Source organism: Spodoptera frugiperda, chromosome 14, assembly GCF_023101765.2.
Source record: "Spodoptera frugiperda isolate SF20-4 chromosome 14, AGI-APGP_CSIRO_Sfru_2.0, whole genome shotgun sequence".
Classification (NCBI taxonomy): domain Eukaryota; kingdom Metazoa; phylum Arthropoda; class Insecta; order Lepidoptera; family Noctuidae; genus Spodoptera; species Spodoptera frugiperda.
Genome location: NC_064225.1, coordinates 9,841,753 through 9,854,968, shown reverse-complemented (window position 1 = coordinate 9,854,968; position 13,216 = coordinate 9,841,753). Strand labels below are relative to the sequence as shown.

General features: G+C 39.2%; 1 protein-coding gene across 1 annotated transcript in view; it reads right to left on the bottom strand.

Moving 5' to 3' along the window:
* LOC118279390 (uncharacterized) overlaps positions 1-13,216 on the bottom strand; it is a 201,908-nt gene that overhangs the window by 178,248 nt on the left and 10,444 nt on the right. The window contains exon 2 of the mRNA XM_050698322.1: positions 251-478. Within this exon, the coding sequence (XP_050554279.1) occupies positions 251-253 (3 nt within the window). The 5' untranslated portion in view covers positions 254-478. The remainder of the gene's footprint in view (positions 1-250; positions 479-13,216) is intronic.

Genomic DNA, 13,216 nt, shown 5'->3' with positions numbered 1-13,216 from the left:
CTAACCTCCAAAACGACCGGCAACGCACTTGTAACGCCTCTAGTGTTTTGAGTGTCCATGGGCAGCGGCAATTGCTTACCATCAAGTGATCCGTCTGCTCTTTTACCGGTTTATACCATAAAAAAAGAAACCCTTGCCAGAAGACTCACTCTCTATTAATTACATAGAGCCTACAACATAACTATCACTTAGTAGATAGCCTACAGTAAATGTTAACATGATGGGTAGTTAATTTAATCTAGTATCTCACCATGATGCGCTTAATTCGCCTCTTGCTGCGAGGCCGGCGCGGGCGACTTTCCGATCAGCTGACTTTCTCCGCCATAGCGCTGTCTCATTGACAGCTTTGACGGAAACTGCCGAAGGTTACCGAGCGCGCCACGGGAGCCGACACACGTACTGCCGCGTCGCACATTCTTTTTGTATCTTTTATTCTACTTTATATGGACTTTTGGCGTTGATTCGTTGTTTTTGGACGCTGTAACAAAGAAAACACACATTATTGTAAAGGGTCTTCATCATCATCATCATAATCATCATATAAACCTTAATCAACATCAGCCTATAAGTGGCTACTGTTGACCAAAGGCCTCTTCTCTTGTAGAGAAGGTTTAACCATTAATCACTATCACCAATCTTGCTCGGCGGTTTGGAGATTATCAAACTTATAATTTTAATTTTAACTAAAATACCGCCCTACTAGAATGAATTTATCCTCTGAAGAACACCGCATGAAAATTCGTTCATTAGTTTATATAGGTTATCGAGAACATACTGGCAGATGATGCCAAAGACTTTGAACTTAACTATTAAAACACAAATAAATAATGTATTTTCTTATACATATTAAATAATATCAACTGTCACCGACACTGAGGCGCTATGAATTTCACCAAGACAGGAACAAAATAACAGAGCCGGGCAATTTGAATATTTTGTTCACTGCTGATACATATCAAAGTAAGGCGACTGCTGACAAAACCCATTACTTTCCACGTCACTTATGGCGACACGTCATAATAATATAAACGACATTGTTGTTGCTTGGGTTACGAGTTCCAATTTAGTGATAGTCGGCTTTTGGCAATGTTGATTTTAAAAACTCTTAACAAAACTCCAATGTACGAGCACCTAACTTCAATGACAGACAAACTGATGGATAAATCAATTGACGTTTCAAACGTGCCTTATTGAGGATTAATTTTAATAAATGCTTTGACTTTGAATGCCAGTTTACACTAATCTCTTCTAAATAAGAAACCATTAAGCTAAGATACTTAAAGACATTTTGGCTTTCATCATTTTTTTTAAGGCACGAAAATTATCCAAAGACTTCTCCAAGCTTGGGCGAGGCGAGCAAGAGTGTCAGACTCTGACTAAAAACCACTCCTTTCCTACTCCTGCTTTTCGAACCGGAGCCCTTGTAACCCGCCAAGCAGTCCGTGAGCTAGGGGTGGTTGGTGAAAACGACTATACCAGTCGGGGATTGTGTTTAGAATAAGGCTTAGAGTCAAGAAAAAAAGTAGGCTCGTTACATACATTGTGAACCTCTGCTATCGCTAAGATGAACAAAAGGAGTGATATAATGTTATATAATGTCATACCAAAACATCACTGAAGAATTTCACCAACCACTATTTCACTACACACAAAATTTGCTTCAAAAACACCGCACATTTGCAAAATGTATACAAACAATACATTTTCTTGGAAAACTACATACATACATACATATATAGCTACCTATAGATTATAACAACACTAGAGTAGTGTTGAACAAAACAGTAGCGAGGCGAGGCGAGGCGAGACGAAGAAGGCACGTGGCATAAAACATACACCACGGAGTTTGTAAACTGAGACCAAAATACGCGGCCGAAATATGAAGGAGCTTGAGTAAGAGTGGGTTTACATTTGGTTGAACCGTCGCTGACTATCGGTTGTTAATGAAGCTTAAGGAATAAAGGGCTGAAAGGTATTTAGATGTTAAAAGAAAAATAATTACGCACCTTTATGCTACCAATTCTATGATTTACTAGCAACTTCCGCGAGGTTTCATCTGCCTAATCCTATTGGTCATAGCGTGATGTTTTATAGCCTATGTCCTTCCCATAACATGCACTACCCAACACAAAAAGAATTTTCACCAATCGGACCACTAGTTCCGGAGATTAGCTTCACACACAAACATTTGCAATCAAACAAACAAACGCTTCATTTATAATATTAGCATAGATATTAGTATACATTAACAAATGATTATCAATGCTAAGGCTACCATACTGTACTTGTTAATATTTCATTGTCATACGGTTATCATATACATTATGAACATTACATCTCATGTCGTATGAAATAGTGTTCGTAACTTCAAAACAAGGCTGCAACGAGGTCCGCGGCGAGGCGAGCGCGCTTACAATCTTTGTATTATTTTTAAAGAAGAGCGCCGTCGTGGCACCCTAAGAAAAATACCAAAACACACTCAGAGGTTTGTAAAGAAAATAGTCATAGTAAAGTAAAAATCATTTCCTAATAATATGGGCGGGCATATAATTAAAATAAATTGAAATTATGCGACAAAACGAGCCGAACTGAATTTAAATATGATGTATATATGGAATCGGTTTACGACTAAGGAAAATTGGTCGAAGCGTTGAATAATAACATGGAACTTTGATTGCCTGGGTTATTGTTACATTAATGTATCTTATAGATCAAGTGCAGTGTGGGAGAGATGCTGAAATGGGCGATGAGCGATGAGCGATTACAGAATAAACGTGAAACAACGCTTGCGTTGGGTTTCGTAAGTGAACCCCCAATTACTCCCCTTGCCAATCTTCCCAATCCCCAATTCCCCATAAACCCATAAATTCCTAACCCCCAAAAGGCCGACAACGCACTTGTAACGCCTCTGATGTTTCGGAGTATCTATGAGTGCAGCGGGGATTGCTTACTATCAGGTGATCAGCCAGCTCGTTTACCGGCTTATACAAAAGCTAAAGAAGTACGTACTCATCAGAATCTTAGAAAGTGCTCTCTATAGTCTCTATCCCAAAAGACAACAGCACATGTTATTGTTGTTCATTTAATGTATCGTTTACTTTGGTCATGTCAGTAAACTTGACGGCGCGACCTAATGTAAGCCAAGCCTTACTGTGTTATGATTTGTTGTGAGAACTGACGGGCGGGTAACGAGACTGAATTGGGGCTCCGGTGTTACGGAATTGTTGTCGAATTGGTCTGTGGTGTTATGTTATGTAATCTTCTGATATAGGGAGATTGAATAATGGGTTTAGTAGTCAGTTTAAGAAGATAGATGTAGTAGATGATGCAGATTATTTTATTAAGAGCTTTGAGATAGATTTTGGAAGTATCAGAGTTGTGCAAAAAACTAGTTTATTCGGATTAACTGAATGGTTCACTTACTGACTGAGCCACATGATGAGAATAGAGTATAATATAGAAAAACAATCATTGTTGCTATCCCCCATCCTTCCTACTGCAACGGTGTCGTAAGAAGTGACTAAACTTTTGATTGATGATATACTAGCACCTTTTTGGTAAACCTATTCAAATTATGATCCCGAAACCACCGAATGAGGAGATTATTTTAAACTTTTATATGCAGATAAGGTTTATATTCTAGCAATGAACATTCCCGGGCTTTTCATAAGTACTGTGTATCGTTCATTTACAAATTTTAAGTTTCAATCTTTAAGTTCTATCAAAGCATTACATACTAAATTAATTATTATGTTTTTCGGCTTATTCACGTAATTATTTGACAAGAAACTCGACTAGTTTCAACCCAGCTAGAGGCTCATATTCATGACAAGGACTGATCAGTAGCAGCGCGACAGTCGCCGCGTAGTGTATCGCGGAATGCTGCTCATAAAATAATATGACCCTCTAGCGTGCCTTTAACCTAGTCGAGTTCCTCGTCAAATAATTATGCGAGTAAGCCGAAAAACATAATAACTAATTTACTATGTGTCACGAAAGTTCTAATATAAATAAACATTACACACTTAAACTTCAAAAAGCCAACTTCAGAGCGTGGCATTTCCATGAAGGTTGGATATCAGCGGGAAGCTGTGGCTCGTCACAAAGGGCGAGAGGGCGAGAGGTCGTCCGTCGCCGGTGGCGCCATACTGACCCACTTACTGGAGCTCCGGCCGGGCGGGAGTATGGGACCGCTTCCGATAGATAGCTAGAGAGTAGGCGACGGTAAGTCAAGTAGGTGCTGTTTATTGGCTAGATTTTCAAGTTGTATAGGTTTAGTTGTTCTTTGGTTATTTGCTTAAAGTTAGTAATTTGTGGATTTAAATTTTGAGTTGACCCAAATGTGATTGCTCATCAAGGAATCTTGGGTTCTGTTGAGTTTGGAAAAGCATCTCAAATTGGAAAATTCTGTTACATTCAGTATCTGGGATTGTAGAAGGTAAGTACGAACAAACCATTTAAGTATTTTAATTTAATAATAGGCTCATCCTCCTATTACGTTAAAAGTACAGCATAATTGTAAAAAATAGATGTTAAATTGAAATTTCAATTGCCGCGTAGGGCGAATGACCTCAAATTCAACTGCCGGGCAAGGGGTCTCGGGTTTGATTCCCGGTTCTGGCAAAGTAAGGTACTATAATATATTCCGCATTTCGACATAAATCTTAGTAGTAGCATAGAATCTAGAATTGTGCCCAATATAATTATGACAATAGGCTCACATATTACATGGGACATATAACACAAATGGTGAAAAGTGCGTGTACATTATGCAGTTGCATTACGTGCCGAAATGTACGCCTCTGCCTACCCCTTCGGAGATAAAGTGTAAACTTCTAAACTACCTAAAATGCCTTATACCTACAACCCTTCAAAAGACATTTACAGTATAAAGTATTCATGTCATCTCGCACAGATCTCTGGTCGTAAAGTAACTGGGTGTATCCACTGGGTGTATCTACTGGGTGTATCCACTGGGTGTATCCACTGGGTGTATCCACTGGGTGTATCTACTGGGTGTATCCACTGGTTATCGGTCACGTTTCATCGGGAGATCGTCGGCGGATCGCTGACGGCACGGTTACGTGCCGGACGCGGCTCGTTATGTTTGAAAAGGCTAATCTTGCACCATGTTTTATAGTCTTCGTTTAAAATGTTAGATTGTCGTAGTTTTCTGTGTTTTTTTTGTGAGTAACGGGTATGATGATGAATGATCATGTATATCATAGGGATTTGTTTTTAAAATGGAGATATATGGGTTACTTTGGTACTTTTATTTATGGAATATAAGGCAAAGAAGGAGATGAATCACCGTAGTATGGTAAGTAACGCCGGTAATCGCTCATAGACACACGCAACACCACAGGAGACACAGATGCATTGCCGGCCTCATCATTATCATAAACAAACATGGTCTCGCTGTTATAACATGAGCATCGGTATGTTCTATCTTTGAGGCTTGAGTGATAGGGCGCGAAAAGTGATTGGATGAAAGAAAAACTATGGGGGCCCCAAACAAATTTTTATACGGGGCCTCGCCAAGCCACGCTACGCCACTGATACTAGTACAACAGTAATAAAGCCTGCTTTCCAAAACAAAACGGTCCATTGTCTCTGTCTACCCCCCATGGTAGACAGGTGGGAAGTTATGTATGTTCCAAAACAACAAGCTAAACATTACCTATGTATTAAGCACAAAAGAACCCCCACATAGTACCTATAGCCATTGATCTAAATAACACCAACTTCCTAGTCTAGTACTCAAGAAAGTACTAAATAGTTTTATGACCGTGTTTGTCACTGCGGCTGGCCTTAATGATCGAGTTATAAGCTGCCCGCTAGATGGCGCTGGCGTGGATCCAAGTTTTCCTTTATTTGAAAAGTCGACAAAACATGGATTTATTCAGAAGTCTGTGATTAACATTGGAGATAGATATTATGCAGATACGTAGGGAAAATAAGATGAAAAAAGTAAGAGTGGGGAGTACGGGTTCACAACCTGACTGGCCTCTCTTAAGTATTCTATGACTTGAGTGAGTATACCAGAGTCCCAATTCTTACCCATCACGCATCTAACTATGGGAGAGCCATGCTGAGTGATACTACGGCCTCACAGAAAATAGACGTGTAACAACGCTTGCGTTGTTGAGTTGTGTGAGTGTGGTTACCGGAGGCACAATTCGCCCTTCCCCAATTTTCCCAATCCCCGATTCCCCAACAACACTTAAATTCCTAACCCCCAAAAGGCCGGCAACGCAACACGAGCAACGATTGCTTACCATTAGGTGATCCATAAGCTCATTTACCAGCTTACACTATAAAACAACGTGTTTCCTGCACCTCGTGTTGGACGAAAACTTCTGGCCACAGGGCGTGGTGTTCCGTCGCTTCCGCGGACAAGTGCCACTCGAGCGCACAGTGACGTAGTGCATAGGAAGTGATACTAACATAGTTTTAAGTTTTATTTACTAATATGTTTCTGTATATGACGTATATATGTTAGTTTAAGGTATATATCTATGGGCCATAGTTGCCTGATTGTAAAGGTTTAAATAAATAAAAAAAAAAAAAAATAAAAAAACCCCAAATCCCCAATCCACAAAAGGCCTCCACAACACACTTCTAACTCCTTTAGTATCATCTACCCATTGCTTACCATCAGGTAATACAAGCCATAAAAAAACTAATTAGCTACTCCACAACATTACAAACTTGCATACACGATAATCAAACTCTCCCACTATAAATTCATAACAACTGCAGAACTGTACGCTGAAACTTTCAGCCGCGAAACCTTACTGAAATGTACTCCACATGAAATTAGTTCCAAGTGAACCACAACACAGTACCCTTATAGTTTGCTTTATGTTTAAAGTAATCGAAACGAGAGCGCGTTCGGCGCTCTGATTGGGTATATTCGAACCGGCCAATCAGAGCGCCGAATAGAAAAAAACAACTATTTTTTGCACTAAATTAATTGACAAGTCATGTTATTATCATTTTAGGGAACAGAGAGTAAAGTTCCCTAAGAAAAGGAGGATCCTCCGACCAGGCGAGGTGATCAGCCTGGTCGGGCTTTCTGCCCAACTGTTGTTCGTTGGGATTTTCTATCCGTGTTATTTCGCATGTAAACTTCATATGTGCGATGCAGGATATTTATGACGTCATCCGTTGATTTGCTCGTCGATAGTCTATGTGCGACTTCTGTCATCTGTCACTTGTCACTTGTCAGTGTCGCCACATCATGTTAAACGATTTTAATAGGCTTACATTGTATGGTCATCAAGATTAAGAGTGTGTACCAAATATCAGATCGATCGGACGTCAGGAAGGGGATGAAATGTCAATCACTAAATTTAACCTAAACAAACAAACAGGCCAAGATAATTATCAAACCGTTTATGACGGCTTGCTCACGTAATAACTGAGATAGGCTCTACTAATTACAAGCAACAACAGGTCTCTTATTCGTGACAGCGTGCGCGGCGAAGCGACGTTGTGTGTTGTTAAGAAAAAAAACAAACATCATTATCAACAGCTCCTAACATCTCCACTATCTATCAGGTCTTCTCTACATTGGACTATCAGGTCTTCTCTACATTGGACTGGTTTTTCATAATCTCCACGCATGGCAGACCGGTTGGAAATTACAGCTTAAAAGTTTCTAGTTTACCAACCACTGCTGCCCGATCTCTGTTAAATAATATAAACCCATAATCGAGTCTATGAAACCTTCAGGATGAGTAGGGACGATGACAAATGTATTTTAGTGTAAAATTGTTGAGGGAGAAACATAATCCAATGTCTTCTCACGCCTTAGGCGAGGCGAGAGCGAGTGTTAGACTCTTACCGACTAAAAACCACCCCGTTCCCACTCTTGCTCCGAGCCTAAGCCCCGGTAACTCGCTAGGCCGTTCGCAGCAGCGGTTAATGTATTCTTCCCTGTCATCACTACAAGGGTAAAACAAACAACATATAATGTACTATGTAGGTATGTATATATGTTGAGTTTGACGGCAAAAACAATATTGATAGATTGACACCGCGCTCTACTCGGCCAATTACTGGCTTGTGTGCACAACAATTACTGGGACGAACCAACATGTATATGTGCGTAGTTGTAGGTATGTCGCGGTTTTATTGGTGTTGTTTCCTGTTGAAATTAGGTGAATTTTGTTGTCATAATGTCGTTTGGTATATTATTATGTAGCTAACTGTGTAGTGACTCACTAAGCTAGGTAGAGGCTCACAATCATGAGCAGTAGTGCGACAATCGCCATGTCGTGTGTCGAGGAACACTGCTCATGAATGAGCCTCTAGCAAGGCTTGAAACTGGTGGAGTTCCTCGTCAAACAGTTATCAGGGTAATTTAGTATTGCCCGAATACTCAAACACTACCCAATTTTAAGACGCTCTCTTATTATATTTCTGTCACTATCAATTCTTTATAAAATTACAGAGATAGCATAATATTTAAGTACAACTTGAAATTTAGCAGCGTTTGAGTATTCGGGCGTTTTTCTCGAAAATTACAATTAAATTAACAATCAAACTAGGTAAATCACGCGAAAAGTTATGAATAAAGCCTCTAGACACTAAAATAGACGACGAACTTTTAACTGTATCAATACCTATCAAACATTTCATACAAGACAACAGCAGCAATAATATCTCCATCCACAAACACACAGAGACCAACACGCAATCGATATATTGTGTAGATTACAATCGATTTCAATTAGTCGAATCGATTGGATATTGCACCCTGTGGCGCTGTATATAACTTCATTCGAAGTAATTAGAAGAGAGCTCGTTATTCACACTAATTGGGTTTTACGTAGAGGGAGTAATTAGGATTACTTTGTTTATTGCTAGGAATTTTGTCTCTAACTATACTACAATACAATTAAATCAGCTTGTAGACAAAACTACACGCATAAAATTAAATATCGTCGTCATCAAATCAGCCATAAGACGTCCACTGCCGAACATAGGCCTCCCCCAATGACTTCCAGATAGGCCTGTTGGGAGCGACCTGCATCCAGCGGCTCCCTGCGACCTTAATCAGGGGTCCGCTCAAACTTATTTCCTCAAAAGGCCACTACAAAACGAATTTGCAGGATTCTCACATATATTTTCCCCTTTCCTGACGACAGATCAATCTGATTTTTCATGACCTTGTGGGTTAAAAAATTTACGTTTTCACAAATACTTGGGTCTCCTAACATTTTTTTCTAATTCCAGTTATAAAATGCAATAAAATTCTTGCAACAGGTTTAAAAAAAAATCTTACACAAAAAAGAAAGAGTGCACCCTCAATCTCAATACGCTTCAGCTCCACACAAAGCGAACGTCAAAAATACGAGATTTCCGATTTCGTCGTCAAATATCGGGGAAATGTCACAAAAGAAAATTCAGTTTCGCAAATCGCTTTTCCCATCGAGTTAGTTCGTTGTAACGTTTCGCGTCGATAGTCGATACCAGGGATGTTACTGAGCTCCGTAGCCGTAATCGAAACTATTGGATTTACAAAATAAAAATATATCTGTAACCGTATCCGATTCACTGACACTTTTTGACTTCCCAAATTGCTTTCCTGGTCAAATTGGAATAAACGATTTTTACTTTGACTTTGACATCACAAGTTTTGGTTAAAAGTGGAATCCAAAATTAAACGATTAGAACAACATCCGTCCTGTAACCGTATCCGAAATCGATATAATTTTATTTACACAAAACATGGACTTATTGCCACGCTTATCTCTCATTGGGGTAGGCATAAATAATAATAGTAGAACGCCTATTGTAATTACGACTATAAAGATAAAGATCAAATAAAATTTATTTGCAATATTTGGGTTGTTACAATAAAATAACATTTGCATATCCAGATCCGAAATATCATATCCAGAACATCCCTAGTCTACATCTCTGTGAGGGAGGGAGTCCAACGCAAGCGGACGATGGGCCGATGAACACTCGACGAGCCCTCCACGACCTCTCGACGACTTTTATAGCGGTGCGGACTCCGGATCAGCCGGCGAAGTTTTTTTCTTAATATTAGATTTTGGTTCGGCTGCATGAGAGAAAATTGAGTTATTTTGATCGGACCGATCTGGTTGATGTTTTATACGTAAGGAAGTGGGTAACTTTATTTGGTTTTTGGAGAGAGTCAAGTAAATCGGGTCTAAATTAATAAATATTAGGTAAAGTATAATATTTTGTATAAGTCATGTAACATTGTTAATATAAAATCGGCTATAATAATAATAAAAAAGTCAATTGGGTTAGTGACAATGGTCAAACTATAGAGGGTTAAAGTGGAGTCCAGTCCACCAAAAATCTATAACTTGAAAACGGTTAAGTAAGTATGGGGTTCCCTAATAAATCAGCCAGAAATATTGGAAACTACAATCGCTTAAAGCATGTAGGTCGATTTAGTCTGTAACTCTGAATAAGAATCGAAAAATTACATAACTTACCTAATAAAAAAACACAGTTCCCTCACGTAAATAAATGGAGAAAAGTTCTACAAGTTTCAAGTCACAGAAGGACGCTCCATATATTTACGTGAGTAAACTGTGATATTTTTAGCTAATATAGGAATTAAAAAAGAAAATTTACCTATATCATAGGGAGTAAGTACTCATACATTACAATCAATAGCCGGCTGTGACGGTCCCACTGCTGGACTGGCCTACACGTGTTTGGTGGGAGGATCAGGATCCCAGCAATCAAAGTTTATATTTATCAGAGAGCGCTGCAGCCTGGTCGGTATTAAGTGTGCAGTCACTTAATTGGCTCTTACCTGAATAGGTATGATTACAAATGTACTAAATTACTTCATAATGTATGCCTGTATATATGTTCAGCAATGCTATAACTATGTAACGTAATGTATCCCACACGCCTTGTTAGATTAGCTGATTGCTGTACCTACATATATAGACAGGTACCTAATGTACAGGCGTGTTTGTGGTGATGCCACTCACATGTAATTAGGGAAGATTATGTTTGGAATTAGTGTCTTCAGGTACCATGTGTAGCATACATAATATATAGTTAGTTTACGAAACATATTATTATTTGTTTATTTATTTTATGGTGTAAGCCGGTAAACGAGTGAGATCACCTGATGGTAAGTAATCGCCGCCGCCCATAGACACTTGAAACACCAAAGGCGTTACAAGTGCTTTGTACTTTTGGGGTTTAGGAATTTAAGAGTTGTTGGAAAATAGGGGATTGGCCTCCGGTACGAAACAACGGCCACTCACATAACGAAACACAATGCAAGCGTTGTTTCACGTTGTTTTCTGTGAGGCCATGATATCACTCCGGTCGAGCCGGCCCAATCGTGCCGAAGCATGGCTCTCCCACACTTGAAACTTATAAAGGTAATACCAAAAATATAAACTAGGTAAGAAATCTGTAGAGAACAGGTCGGGTTTGGCGATTTTCAAGAAGTACTTATGCTTCACGCTTTTACTGAAATCCCAAAGAAAGGGTCGTCAGTCATCATGAATAAACAAAATGTTTTACGTTAATATTTAATACGGTATTGGAAGTTACCCGAGTAGTGGTAAGTGCGACTGTCAATACAAAGAGATTTCGGTTTCAATTCCCAGGTCGGGGAAAGTACCGTGAAGTATTTTTGGTTTAATTTTTTTTTTATACTAATACTTCTATCGTGAGAAATACTAAATTAACTATGGTTTACTCACGTACATTAATGGAGAAAAGCTCTTTCTACTAGTTGCGAGTCACCTATTCTAGAGTACGCTGCGCGACGTCGCCGCATCTGTGTACGCTTCTCATGATGAAGAGTCCATCTGTCGCTTTTCTTTATTAATGTGCGTGAGTAAACCGAGATTTAAAGTTCTCAATATCGTTTCCAGTAAGTTTGGAGCGGAACAACAGATTAAAATTATAACACCCCTCTTTTAGTTTGATGCAAAAAGAAAGCAGCTATTCAAAGCTATCACATCACACCAACAGCCTATAAGAGGCCACTGCTGACCAAAGGCCTCTTCTCGCACAGAGAAAGTTTGAGCATTAATCACCACGCTTGCTCAATGCGGGATGGTGATTTCAAACTTATACTTATACTTTAAATTAGAAATTATAAGCCGAGGTTTCCTCACGGTATTTTCCTTTACCGTTTGTCAGTGGTGTCTAAATAATCTTAGGAAATCAACATGTAACTTGGAAAATGTCACATTGGTACTTGTCGTTGGTAGGTATCGAGCCCTCACCCTCATACATGAGAAGCAAATGTCTTAAACTTTCGGACCACCCCATGACGTTCATTCAAAGCTATATATCACTACATGGTATAAATCAAAGTCGCTTTCTCCGTCCCTATTTCCATTTGTATGCTTAAATCTTTAAAAATACGCAACGGATTTTGATGCGCTTTTTTAATAGATGTATTTTAATAGAGAGAGTGATTCAAGAGGAAGGTTTATATGTATAATACAAGCATAACATATCACCATTGCACCCATGCAAAGCTGGGGCGGGTCGCTAGTATTTCTACAAAAATAATCTGTTTGATAAAACGTTAACGAAATAAAGTTTCTCTCCCAAAGGGTGGAAAGTTATTATTTTAATGTATTTCCATTTGCATATAAATGTTGTAGCACCACCCGCGGGACGGCGGCACATGGACAACTTATTGTATATTGTTCAGCTCTGGTAGTCTCACAGCCTCTTTTAATGATATTTGATAAATAAATTCATAAGCTAAGTTACTCTCAGAGGCAGAGGCGTAGCTAGCGCCGTATCTGCCGTATCAATTATACGGGGTCCTAGGGCCCCAAACATGGGCTAGCTTTTATAGCAGCAGTAAGTTCCCTCTTTCAGTGGCTTGTGAGACTTCGTCTACCGCCTGACACAGGTGCTTACCGAACACGGAAGATTCAGTAAGTACCTGTTTGTTGAATTTGCACTAAAGCATATGCCTTTTAACATTACACGTCTATGATGAGGCTCATCATCATCATCATTTTAAGCCTTTTTCAATCAATTTGGTGTAGGCCTCCTCCTTCCAATTTTGTCTTTTCATCTCATCTACGGTCTACAAACAGGTCGCTTATGTTTATGTTTAAAAAATTATGAGGTTGCTGTGTCTTAATGGTGGTCTCTGCATCAACTTCAGGGTTAATAACAATGCACCAAAGGGTTTCTTTTTAAGGGAGAAAATTATCCAATGTCTTCT